This window comes from Sesamum indicum, linkage group LG3 (genome assembly GCF_000512975.1).
Source record: "Sesamum indicum cultivar Zhongzhi No. 13 linkage group LG3, S_indicum_v1.0, whole genome shotgun sequence".
Classification (NCBI taxonomy): Eukaryota; Viridiplantae; Streptophyta; class Magnoliopsida; order Lamiales; family Pedaliaceae; genus Sesamum; species Sesamum indicum.
In genome coordinates this window covers 19,625,882-19,638,555 of record NC_026147.1, presented here as the reverse complement: position 1 = coordinate 19,638,555, position 12,674 = coordinate 19,625,882, and the positions used below count along the sequence as shown (strand labels likewise).

The following is a 12,674-nucleotide window of genomic DNA, read 5'->3' as shown; positions in this document are numbered from 1 at the left end:
TGCCGGCGAGGAGAGGGTGGAGGGGAGAGATCTGGGTTGGGTAGGCGGCTAGGGGAGGGAAATGGGGTGGTGAGGGGCGCGTGAGGGGGGGAGGAGGAAGATGAAGAAGAAAGAATATATACATATATATATATTATATTTATAACTAACGTATATATTTATTAATATATACATATTATTAAATCAAATATACATATAATAATATTTTTTTGGTTAAAAATTAAGCTAAGATGTAAGAGGGGTGTGTGTAGTATAGAGGAATATCTTGTTCTATTTTTAATAATATAAGAGATAAATTATTCATTTTCTATAGCATAAGAAGCTAAATTATATTTTTCCCTATATATATTCCTGAATTCAGATCTCATTAATATTCATAAGTGGGCTAATAATTTGCTGTTAAGTTTTAGTAATTTATTATAAGTCAGAAAAAATACAATTTTGGTTCATTAATTATAGAGTGGCGGCACTAATTGCAGTCTGTTCAATTTGAAAATTGCAATTGAAAATTATAATATTTTTTTTCCAAAAAAAAAAAGAAGAAGCATATTTTAGTCCAAATATTGCTGAAAAAAGTGAACTTTGTCAAAATTATCACATGGTTTGCACACAACAAATTAGGGGTGTTTTAATTTTTTCATCCACTTCAACTAAGGAAAATCATTGTAATTTTGATACTATAAGGGGGTGGCACATCCAGTCCCAATACTAGTCCAAAAAAATCAAATAAGCAAACTGCTTGAAAAGTTAAACATGTGTTAATCTTCAACGAGTTTAGCATTTTTTCAAGGATATTTTGACTGAATATGCTGATTTTTTTCTTTTTAATTATAGTTTTCAATTGCAACTCATCTTTTATGGTTATAGGATCAAAATTGTACATTTTCCCTTTATAAATTTGTTATTGTATATTTTATTTTATTGAGACATCCAATGGAAAAATGATTTTTCCGCAAGCAAATTAAATTCTTGCAACAAAACACCGTGGGTATAATTGATTGACACAACTATATTTTTTTTTTTAAAAAAAAAATAAATTACAACAGCATCTCTTGAGGTTTGGCATAATTATAAATACATTTTTATTGTTTGAAAAATTATCCCCCTTTACTTTAACTACCGTCTAATAATTAGTCCAATCTATTAAGTTTTCATCCATTTTTTATAGTAAACTGACCAAAATGCCCTTGTAAATAATTATAATTTTATTTTTTTAAATTCTTTTAATTTTTTATGGATTAAGTGGATAATTTTTCTATACTTTTAGAATTTTTTCATCCGCCCCGTCAATCTTTTTTATAATTTTATAATTTTTTTTTGAAAAATAAAAAAATTACCGTAAGGATAAAGTTGACAAATTTATACCCCATACAAAGATTACATAATTTGATCAAATATCAAGAGGGTGTTTGTAATTTTTCAAATAATAAAAAAATATTTATAATTATGTCAAAGCTTAAGGACATCGTTGTAATTTCCGAAAAAGAAAGAGAGAGAGAGTATACGTGGATGATCATTTTCAACCTATCAGACACTCGGTGTAACATCTACAAGATCGAGTTGGTAATGTAGCAAAGTGCAAATATAATTAGCCTTTTTCCTGGCTAATTTATTTGTAAAAATCAAAGAATGTTTCTTGTCAATTTATCTTGAAAATTTCTGATAAATGCTAAGCATATCACAGCATGAAGCAGCAGAGTGCATAGGTTTTTCAAGTCTAAAATCCTGCAAGTGAAGTGGTATAGAGTAACACAAAGGAGATGAGAGATGCTGCTGATCAGTGAATGATATGAAGTAAAACAATGATTTCATATTTAGCAACTGTACCATATTATTCGATCGATGTTTCTACGTCCCTCTTTCCATTATGACATGAAAAACAAGGTTGTAAGATCAGTAAAGATGATCAAAATCCTTCTTTACCTCCTAAGATTTCATCATCAATCCGAGAAAAAAAATAATGTCTTTTGACAACTTATGCTTCGTAAACTTTGCATTCCTCGTCGGCAGGGTTAGTCTTGCAGAAGTCCTCCAGTGGATCTCCGCTTCCCTCTGCAGTTGCACCAGGCCACTTGTCCGCGACCAGATGAGCCAAATCAACCACCCGTTGGCTGCAAAAAGATCGTAGAAACAAACTCTGTATCAGCTCAGAAAAGTTATTTTTGATGGTGTTTTGTTTTGCGTTCTGATCAGCTATAAGAATGTCGTTTCGTACCTGTATCCCCATTCATTGTCGTACCACGCGACCACCTTGACCATGTCGTCTCCCATTACCATTGTCAAGGAGGAGTCAATGGTGGAAGAGACGTCAGTGCACCGGAAGTCGACTGAGACGAGTGGGACATCACAGACGTCCAGGACGCCTGCCAATGGTCCCTCAGCTGCCTTTCTGAAAGCAGCATTAACGTCTTCAGCCGTGATTCCTTTCTTCTCAACGTTCACAACAAGATCAACGACTGATACGTTTGGTGTTGGCACACGGAGAGCAATGCCGTTGAGTTTGCCCTTGAGCTGAGGCAGCACGAGAGACACGGCCTTGGCTGCACCAGTGCTCGTTGGCACAATGTTCAATGCTGCAGCTCTGGCCCTCCTCAAGTCCCTGTGTGAAGCATCCAAAAGCCTCTGCAAACAACATATATAATTCAACATGTCATCTTTTTCGGAACAAAGTAAGTAGATAGCTTGAATCAGGACTATCAATGTGAACTTTTTGAACCGTTTTCAACATCTGCTGCAAAGATGCAAGAATTCGCTCGAATTATAGTGTATTCTTTTAATCTTTTACCTGATCACCGGTGTAAGAGTGAGTAGTTGTCATCGTGCCCTTGACGATGCCTGCACATTGAATGGAAAATCACACTCTAGAGATACCGAAGCAGAAGACGATAAATAACAAGAACCTTGTCCCATGTTTCCCATCAAATAAAAGGTAACAACTGAGGAACAAAGAGGACTAATTTGTCTGAAATCCAAGAACATTTGAATGCTTACCAAATTCTTCATCCATGACCTTAACGAACGGAGCCAAACAGTTGGTCGTGCAAGAAGCGTTGCTGTAATTACCCAACATCCATGTTAATCAATGTACACGTCAACCTTATACATTAGCTAGTGAAAATCTCGCACAGGAGTGCATTGAGTACAGACCTTATGATGTCAGAGACCTCGTGTGAGTAGCCCTGTTCGTTTACACCAACAACGTAGGTTGGAATATCAGCACCTTTTGCCGGAGCAGTAATAATGACCTTCTTGGCTCCAGCTTGGATGTGTTTGCCAGCTCCTGGACCATCAACAAAAACACCAGTCCCCTGTATTCACATGATTCAATCAGTCTATAAACCATGTAAAATTCAGTAACAAGAATAAACGAACATTGGCCTAATTACTGGGATGAGAGTTCTTACTTCAATCACAATGTCGATGCCAAGCTCAGCCCAAGGAAGTTTGAGAGGGTCCCTGTTAGAGACGACCTTAATGGGCTTCCCGTCAACGCTGATGGTTTCATTGTCCACTATTTTAACATCCGCCTTGAATGTGCCGAGCATGGAATCGTACTTCAGCAAGTGAGAGGCCTGTAATTAAATTCTACAGTTATAACCGAGTTCAAAAGCCTACAGAAGACACTCGACAATGACCTTCAGAATACATTGGTCTTGGTTTAGACTTACGTTTTTCACACCGCCACTGTCATTGACAACTATGACCTCGAGTGGTGAGTCCTTGCGACCGTGCCAGCAGCGAAGGAAGTTCCTACCAATGCGCCCAAAACCATTTATGGCTACCTTCAACTTGGCAACAGTCTCTCCCTTAACAGGAGTCGAACCTGCAGCCTAAACATAGATGGGAGAAAGATTACTGCCACGCTCCATTAAACTTCAGATGCATCAGAAATTCCACTTTTTCAGACCTAAGATTGCCAATAAAACACCAGATTTTCGAGCACCTACCGGCTACCTCCATATTCTAACTGGTCCTACTCGTGCAATTTCTAATAACAATGAGAAGCATATAGGCTATGAAATCTTAAGCATATGATACAATTTTGTGCAGAGTTTCTCCTTGTTCATAATGGTGAGAACATCTGAAATTGCAGAAATCTTTCTCTCTGAACTTTTCAAATTCTTTGGACTAAAGAAAGAAGCAACTACCAACTAGAATCAATCAATCTCTACTGATCATCTAAACAAAGGGCATGTGGACTAGTGAAGTACCTTTGGAGTGAGCTGGGCAGCCACTACATCAAAGAAAGAAGCTTCCCTCCCATTCTTGGCAAACGTCACGGACCCACCGACCCTGAGGCCAGAGAACTCTGCTACTTCCAGTTTCTATACAACAAACAAATGATCAAATCAGAGCCCGAATAATCAAGACTGCATAGAAACTCACAGCAGTTTGCATCAAAGAAAGTGACCTTTGAGAAGCATTGAGCAGGGAAGGCATTAGAGGCCTTGGAGGGAAGCCTAGTGCTTGTTGGGACTCTTGAAGAGGCCAAAGCTGCATGGGATGCCATAGCTGCAACTAAACCAACTCAAAACTAACAACTTAGCTATATATAACTTCAAGAACAGAATTTTTGGGCTTTTGAAATGTTTCAAGTATGGTTGTAAATTAGTTCAATTAGTGAGTGGTGAGGATGGAATGTGAAGATTGATATGTGATAAGGTCATGTCTTTACTGCAACCATCAAAGTTCATATGAACCACACATTATTGTGAACAGTATAAACTACTTTTTTGAGGGATATGACCACACCATGAAAGCAAGAAGCCTCAGCCATCAGAAATGTCTTCTGGCTGATAGAAAATCACAGTTGAGACAGGGGAAAAATATCTTGTTTCTGTTGTGATAGTAAGAGCCTGTACGAGATGGGGTGAAATTCTTGGGTGGCTACAGATTGAAGAAGAAATACTGCAATCTGATGGCCACAGAATGAATCTCCATGGTCCCACTAAGATGGAAGCCATATGATCAAGTTTTGTATCAGGTGGCCTGTGGGCTGTGAGTGTGGGTCAGACCTAGTGTTATTGTGTGAGTTCAAACCAAGAAGCATTAGCTCAATTGTTTGATTAATAAGAACGAATCACTTTATATCTAAAGGTTGTACGTTCGATTTTCTCTGTTGTATATGGACTAGATTGATCGTTCATAAGTAGTTATTCTTATAAGCGACTTATAATTTTAAAAGCATATTTGAATGTGATGATAATTGAAACTGAAGTCCATCCAAATTTCTAATAAGGTCCAACGCCTACTTCTTGACACCTCCAATTTAAAGGGTAAGTCTAACCGCCCGTTGCTATGGTATCTATTGTCTCTCGTGTTCAATCACTAAAATGTTAAATAGGATAAATTACAACAAATTCTCTTAAAATTTGTTATAATTACGAATACCTACTTGTCACTTGGGAAATTATCAATACTGCTTGTGTTGATAAATCTATATATTCCTTAAATCATATATAAAATTATCAATTTTGCCTTTGTTGTATCTTTTTCTTTTCTAAAAAAAAATGTAAAAGAAATTGTAAATAAATTGTCCACTAGCCAACAACATAGAAATAAACCCAGAGCCACTTGATCACTACCCACAGTTGAAAGTATAAGGCAAAATTGCACTTTCAGTCCATACAATAGTGGGGTTGCATATATAGTCCTGAGCTTTAGAGACTAAGCATATTTAGTCCTATAATTTAATAGATTATTCACTTTTAGTCATTTTTCAATATTCCGTTAAAGAAACAACGGACTCTGTTAGTTTTTATTTTTTTTATTTTTAATTTTCTTTCGTTCATATTTATGTCTATTGCCAATATTCCTTTTCTTTTCTCTTTCTCTTTTATTATATTTCTTTCTATGATTCTGTATAAGAGACTACTGAATAATATTTGAATAATTTGGAGGTATTAATTTCAACTAAAATCAATATATTGGAATTAGCAAAAAAAAATGAATTAAATTTAGGTTTCAATTATTGGGCATGAAAGACACGTGCATATTATTTTATTAATTACATTGAATTGGTAATCATATAAACGGAATATTTGAAAGAGGAAAAAAATTGCATAATCTTTTGAATTTTGAGACTAAATATATATACGAAGCTTCGATAAAGTTTGTGACTGTACATCAAAACGCCTTAAAAAATGGGATAAAAGTACAATTTCGTTCAAAATTAAAAGACTTAAAGAAAATTATTATTCTTTTAAACGAGGTCAATAAGAAGATCAGGAATACATGATTTTTGAATTATGAGACTACGTTTTATCCGTAAAACTCAGGACTATATACACTGCCATTGTGTGGGATGAAAAATGCAATTTTATGTTTTCACAGAGATGCTGATCAATGAATTGAACAAGGGATAAAAATATTAAGTTTTTATGATACCAAAATTAAAATTAGAAACAAAATATTCGTCCCTTATTATAATTAGAAATGATTTTAATTCGCCAAACTTGATAATTGGTTTCTCTAAAAAAAATTAAAAAGTTTCTCCTAAAACTTTACTAAAAGAAATACATTCATTAGTATAAAATTTTTGGCAAAATCAACAAAAAAGAAATAAAAAACCATATACTAAATCAATTAACAAGTAATTATTTTTCCTGCTAAATTCATTGCTGACGCAAATTAGCAACAAATTTGACTATTTTACTAAGAATTTTTGTGTTGAGATCAGATCCTCAAGAGGTGCTGCAGTTGAAGCAAGGGCCCCTTGATGAGGTGGTACTCTCTAACATGGGTGGGATTGTTGTGCAGATAGTTATCAGAAACCTTTGCTAATGTTGGATTGAAAGTAAAGAAATGCTGAAAAGCATCCGACCATTGCTCCACCACTCCTCTCTTCTCCCACTTCTCATTCATCCCCATCTCAAACTCATACACTTCATCTCCGCCGTCACGTCGTCCCACCCGAACAACCACACGCCGCCCGTCGAAGAACAACGGCATACCCTTGCCGTAATTCCTATTAGACAGAACGCGTAGATCGTTAATCCTGTACCGCACTCGCCACTCATCTGTCGAGGAATCGTGGGCAACAACCACAATTTCTCCCGGCGGGGTGTAGACGTATGAAAGCGAACCCTCAGCCAAACCGAACCACTTGTACCCAAGGTGACGCAAGCCACCCTTGACAGGCCCGTCGAAAATCCGCGCCTTTCCCTTTTGCACGTTAAACGCTATAACTTTTGTTCCATGGTTTGCAAGCCAGTGCACGGACCCGTGTGCGTAAACGGGTTTCATGTGTTCATCCTTCACAAGGGTCAGTCCTTCGCAGAATAAACTAACTTGAGATTTGATCTCCGTGAAATCTTGATACGGTACGAGTATGCTAAATTTCAGGAGACTTCCCCGGCGGTCTTTCTCCGTTGGGTGAATGTAAAAGGTAGCCAATTTGAGGCCGTAAGAGGAATCGGGAAGAAAGTCGATGACGAGGCCGACGCCTTGGTTTAAGTGAACACTAAGATGATCTACGGGCACAATTCCTCCGGTGATCGGGTTAAAAACATGGTGCAGCTCGGACGACTTTACACGAAGAAGAAGAATGCCGTAGCATGAGTCCAGGACCTTAACCTCGTGCATGAGGATTGTGGTAGCCGCGGGCAGATGCCGGCGAGGGATTTCTAGGCTGAGCCTTGTGTAAATCTTGGGGCATCGGGACGAACAGCGTATCAATATGGTGGAGTTGCTGCTCGGGGACGATGATAGGGCGGCGTTTCGACGTGCGAAGTATGGACAGGAGATGGCTTGGAAGAAAGACTTGTTGAGGGCGGAGCATTGAAGTGCGTATTTGGGAGGTAAACGTGCCAAGATTTCAAGAATAACATCTTCGGGTAAAGCCGCCGCCATGACTGTTGTTGTTTTTGTTTCCTCCAAAAACTTCAAAATTTTGGTACTTGAATGAATGAATTAGGTTTATCTAATCATCGTAACAATATATAAGGAAAGAGTTTGAGTGTAGGTAGGTTTAGAAAACACAGAGTTTTAATTTGTTCAAATTGTAATTTTCATCGTGATATATTATTTTAATTTATTCCGCAATATTTTCTCAAGTAAAAAGGATGAATTATTATTATTTAAATAAATTAAATTACAATCATAAATCAGATATATCTATATTTAACAATTATTGATTACTCAATAATTATATATTGGTTATCAATCTCGGGTAACTATATTTAATCGATAACTACTATTAAAGTAATAATCATCAATATCAAAGTATCTCAGATACCTATACCTAATCAATAACTATGTATTATCAAAGTAAAACAATAATTAGTATTAAAGTTAAATTATCATTCCATATATTGGTGGTGTTTGAACACATGACCTTATAGTCATGGGCCCTCATTGGCAATTTAGTCAGCAATTAAAGACAATAACCAAAAGGGAGATTTTTTAGTCACGTAATTATAGTTATTTGGCATTTTGATCCTATAACTTATTACTGTACCAATTTAGTCTTATGTGTCTTTAATCTTGGCAAAAATTTGGTTGGAAAATTGGAAAATGTCGACCAATTTTATTCTAAAATAGTGAAAATTATAAACATAAAGGACTAATTACTACTTTAATAAGTTACAGAATTAAAATACCAAAAGATCATAATTATGTAAGTAAAAATGCATTTAAGCCAAAAAAGCTCGCATATTGAGTATAAATTTTGTTGAAATTTGTATTTGAAATTCATCGTGTGTATAAAAATAACATTACAAACTTTATGTAGGAAAATAGAGGTCATGATTGGGAGCTCGAATCTCACGAATGTGGGCATATAATGTACCTTTAATATTAGTGTATTATTTCTTTGTTTACCTTGAATATGTTGATAGATTTAGCAATATCGATGTTTGGAATTAGTATTTGAGTTTGAATGTTCAACAATGACTTTTTTTTTTTAAAGTGGAAGCGATAGACACTATTATTTTCTTAGTAAATCGATTATAATAATGAATATCAATATCAATATCTAACAATTATCGATAACTATAATAATTATATACTAATCATCAATGTCGCATCAGATTTATGTAATCAACAACTACTATTAAAATAAAATAACATCTTACATATTAGTGAAATTTGAATTCATGACCTTATAATCATAAGATATTGGATTGGCCAATTAATATAGAGGCCTGGTTTGACAGAATGAAGAAGATTTGGGGGTAGTAGCAGTAGTGGTAAAATTGGAGTTAAAATACTTTATTAATTAATTGCATGGTCAACTCATGTTGTGGTCATATCTGCCCCTCAAACAAGTAAATCACGACCAACACCAGGGCCAGGGTCCAAGAAGATCTCCTGAATGGCATTCTTGAAATAAATCCCAATTCCAGGACCTAATCTGTACCTATATTTCAACTGACAACTCCTGTCCGTACAATCCCGGTTCAGTTCTGTTGAAACTACCTTGAACCGGTCTTCCTGGAAACCGAAATTTTCTTGACATAAAACAGAGATGGAAGCTGGAATTCCAACATTGTGAATTGCCTCTTTCCTCTTCAACATTTGCATTTGATTTTTTATTCTTTTTTCTCTCTCCTCTTTTTAATAACTATCTACAAGAAGGAGAGAGAAACATGGCAGGAGGGGGTGGAGGACTGGGAGCGTCCAGACAACTCGACCAGACTCCGACATGGGCCGTTGCATTAGTCTGCGCCATCATCGTTATTATCTCCGTAATTCTGGAGAAATCTATTCATAAAGTTGGAGAGGTATATTATTTTCACATCATTCATTCCCTCTTTGTTCTGTTTCTTCTTAATTTCTTAGTTTTCCTAATAGATAGGTTGTGGGATTTGAAGATCGATCATGATTTAAATTCTACGTTTGTGTAGTGATATCGTTTTTCCAAGAGAAAATATCAAAATTTAGGAGGAAAAATGACGTGGGGTCGTTTCCGTTTGTTGGATCATAATTTTGATACTCTTTCTTGATATTATACCGTTGTCTATTATCCCTTACGCCCGTATATTTGTAGAGTTTCTCCAGGAGAAAGAAGTTTTCTTTGCTTGAAGCTCTAGATAAAATTAAAGCAGGTAACTCCTCTTGCACCAACTTGTTCTTGGTAATGCGCTACATTTGCATTTTGAATGTTGTAAATCCCCAACTTCAAGCTGCCAAACGCAGCTTAGGCGTTTTTCAGTGTAAGTGTCGGTCACAGCACTTTCGAATCCTTTCTCTTTCTTATGTACTCTCTCTCCAGAGCTGATGATTCTCGGCTTCATATCCCTCCTCCTGACATTCGGGCAGAACTTTATTGCCAAAATCTGCGTTCCTGAACATATTGGGAACACTATGTTGCCATGTTCAAGGAAACCACATGCAAATGAGCACGATCATCATAGGAGGCTACTATGGCATGAACGTAGATTCTTGGGGGCGGATAGTCCAGCCGAAGGATGTAAGAAAGTAAGAGAATTCGTATACAAAACTTGCAGTACATGCTATTTGATATTTGTGTTTACAGAATTTGGTATTTGCGCTTTTACTACGTACAGTTGTTCGGCTAGCTCAAGATTACTGAAGCTCTTATCTTGTATCGTATACGAATATTCTTCTTGACGTAATAGGGATATGTGCCGCTTATATCTGTCAGTGGACTGCACCAGCTCCACATCTTCATTTTCTTTTTGGCCATTTTCCATGTCATTAACAGTGGTGCAACGATGAGGCTTGGGAGGATGAAGGTGATTTCTTGGGATGCTTTTGTTAATGTTAAAACGCAGCTGATTTCATCATCATAAAGTTGACTCTTTTTCCGGTTCTGATATATATATGGTCGGAGCAGATTCGAGCATGGAAAGAATGGGAACAAGCTATTGCAGCCGAAGAAGAATCAGCCAACGGTAATGTGTTTCTTGATCAGGATTGTGTTGCTGAGTTATTTCCACTTGTGTTGTTTAACTTGTGAAATTTATGTCGTACACAGATCCTACACGATTCCGGCTTACACACGAGACGTCGTTCGTGAAGGGCCACACCAGTCCTTGGGTGACAAACGCCGCCCTGTTTTATATTGTAAGCAAGTCTTACTGTTGCTGAATATGAAAATGTTTTATAGTTGGGAGTTGGGACTGAGGATTTGAAATGCAACTACGTTAGGCTTCCTTTTTCCGGCACATGTTGTGGGCAGTTCGGAAAGCTGACTACTTGGCTTTGCGCCATGGATTCATCTCAGTAAGTGCTTTAAGATACTATAACCACAAAAACATCCGAAACTGCAACTACTGAGGAATAACGAACTTGGTACAGGTCCATTTGGCTCCCGGAAAGAAGTTCGACTTTCAGAAGTACATCAAGAGGTCGTTGGAGGACGACTTCAAAGTGATTGTAGGAATTCCGTATGACTTCCTCCCTCTTGAATAAATAAGTATGTCGTACTTGAATATTTATCTTCTTTCTGACGTAGCTAATTCCTGGACGATACTCTCAGCCCAGCGTTATGGTCTATTGCTGTGATATATCTGCTCGTGAATGTTAACGGTGCTTCTTGTTCTTCTCCCTCTGTTACTTTACTTCTATTTTGTATCCAGTAGCTTCCTTTCGAATATTCATTCTTGCAACTAATCGACCTGCTTTCTTTCAGGATGGCCAGCTACATTTTGGCTGTCGATAATGCCCCTAGTGGTAAGGCTTGCCTCTCTAACATCATTATTACTCACAAAGTATAGTGGGAAAACAGAAAGGACGCGGAAAAAACACTGACTACTTGATATGGATAAAGATTATTTTAGCAGTTGGCACGAAGCTACAGTCGATCATCACTAGGATGGCTATCGAGATCCAAGAAAGGCATGCGGTCGTTCAAGGGATCCCACTCGTGCAAGTCACTGACAGACACTTTTGGTTCAACCGGCCTAAGTTTGTTCTTCATCTTCTCCATATAACGCTCTTTCAGGTCGAATTACTACTCCTGAGTATTTCTCGTTCATGCTGGAGCCCTTACAAACGCAATGGTTTTTTGTATCTTATCAGCTTTCTTGTTTCTCTGACTGATTATTGCAGAATGCTTTCGAGATAACATACTTCATTTGGACAACGGTAATGAGTTGAGAACTTCTATTTGTTTTTCCTATGTACTTCCAACTACCCGATAGTTGAAACAACATGCTGTTTTGCAGTATGAGTTCGGGTTGTATTCTTGCTTCCACGACTACTTCACTCTTACTCTTATCAGAGTCTGTATAGGGTAAGTACCGATGATCATACAAGTTTATCGTTATCTTAAACCATTCTAATGAGGAGGTTCAAACACATTGCAGGGTATTTGTTCAGTTCTTTTGCAGTTATATCACCCTTCCCCTTTATGCACTCGTTTCACAGGTAACGGTACCATACTGATTCATGCTGCTACTGCAGAAACGCGTTCTTCATCTTACGTTTTACTCCAAAAATTTGCAGATGGGATCACACATGAAAAAGTCAATTTTCGACGAACAAACCTCAAGGGCTTTGAAGAACTGGCACAACAAAGTGAAGAAAAGGAGCGAGTCTAGTTGTAAAGCACACAGCCGCAGATTGGGAGCCGGTAACCTTGACGTTTCACTGACCAATATAAGCTCAAAGATCGCTTCCTCGAGCATCATACTGGCTGATAAAAGAGAGACGGGAGACGAGTCGACGAAAGTAGATATCATCCCGCAAAGCACAGCACCTGCTGCTGA

The 12,674-nt window shown here is 37.2% G+C and overlaps 3 protein-coding genes across 3 annotated transcripts in view; 1 reads left to right on the top strand and 2 right to left on the bottom strand.

Moving 5' to 3' along the window:
* On the bottom strand, positions 1,786-4,770 carry LOC105158872 (glyceraldehyde-3-phosphate dehydrogenase B, chloroplastic). The gene is made up of 9 exons (XM_011075770.2): positions 4,412-4,770; positions 4,212-4,325; positions 3,669-3,830; positions 3,405-3,572; positions 3,148-3,308; positions 2,992-3,053; positions 2,786-2,835; positions 2,216-2,622; positions 1,786-2,111 (listed from the first exon to the last, which is right to left on the bottom strand). Exons 1-9 carry the CDS (start codon positions 4,508-4,510, stop codon positions 1,976-1,978), a joined length of 1,359 nt encoding a protein of 452 aa, XP_011074072.1. The 5' UTR covers positions 4,511-4,770; the 3' UTR covers positions 1,786-1,975.
* LOC105159023 (putative F-box/kelch-repeat protein At1g20790) lies at positions 6,676-7,851 on the bottom strand. The gene has a single exon (XM_011075954.1). The coding sequence runs from the start codon at positions 7,849-7,851 to the stop codon at positions 6,676-6,678; it is 1,176 nt and encodes a 391-aa protein (XP_011074256.1).
* The window catches only part of LOC105159022 (MLO-like protein 9), a 3,384-nt gene continuing 213 nt past the window's right edge, over positions 9,504-12,674 (top strand). The window contains exons 1-15 of the mRNA XM_011075953.2: positions 9,504-9,722; positions 9,989-10,046; positions 10,214-10,419; positions 10,581-10,697; positions 10,799-10,856; positions 10,940-11,028; positions 11,113-11,187; positions 11,263-11,351; positions 11,444-11,493; positions 11,597-11,637; positions 11,735-11,908; positions 12,016-12,051; positions 12,132-12,199; positions 12,273-12,333; positions 12,412-12,669. Coding sequence (XP_011074255.1) covers positions 9,588-9,722; positions 9,989-10,046; positions 10,214-10,419; positions 10,581-10,697; positions 10,799-10,856; positions 10,940-11,028; positions 11,113-11,187; positions 11,263-11,351; positions 11,444-11,493; positions 11,597-11,637; positions 11,735-11,908; positions 12,016-12,051; positions 12,132-12,199; positions 12,273-12,333; positions 12,412-12,669 — 1,515 coding nt within the window. The 5' untranslated portion in view covers positions 9,504-9,587. The remainder of the gene's footprint in view (positions 9,723-9,988; positions 10,047-10,213; positions 10,420-10,580; positions 10,698-10,798; positions 10,857-10,939; positions 11,029-11,112; positions 11,188-11,262; positions 11,352-11,443; positions 11,494-11,596; positions 11,638-11,734; positions 11,909-12,015; positions 12,052-12,131; positions 12,200-12,272; positions 12,334-12,411; positions 12,670-12,674) is intronic.

Excerpts from the sequence above, each read along its gene's own strand:
- LOC105158872 (XM_011075770.2), bottom strand. The coding sequence starts at position 4,510 with ATGGCATCCCATGCAGCTTTGGCCTCTTCAAGAGTCCCAACAAGCACT. Across the intron at positions 3,573-3,668 it reads ACAGTGGCGGTGTGAAAAAC|GCCTCTCACTTGCTGAAGTA; the intron begins GTAAGTCTAAAC and ends ATTTAATTACAG. Across the intron at positions 2,112-2,215 it reads GACAATGAATGGGGATACAG|CCAACGGGTGGTTGATTTGG; the intron begins GTACGAAACGAC and ends ATCTTTTTGCAG.
- LOC105159023 (XM_011075954.1), bottom strand. The coding sequence starts at position 7,851 with ATGGCGGCGGCTTTACCCGAAGATGTTATTCTTGAAATCTTGGCACGT.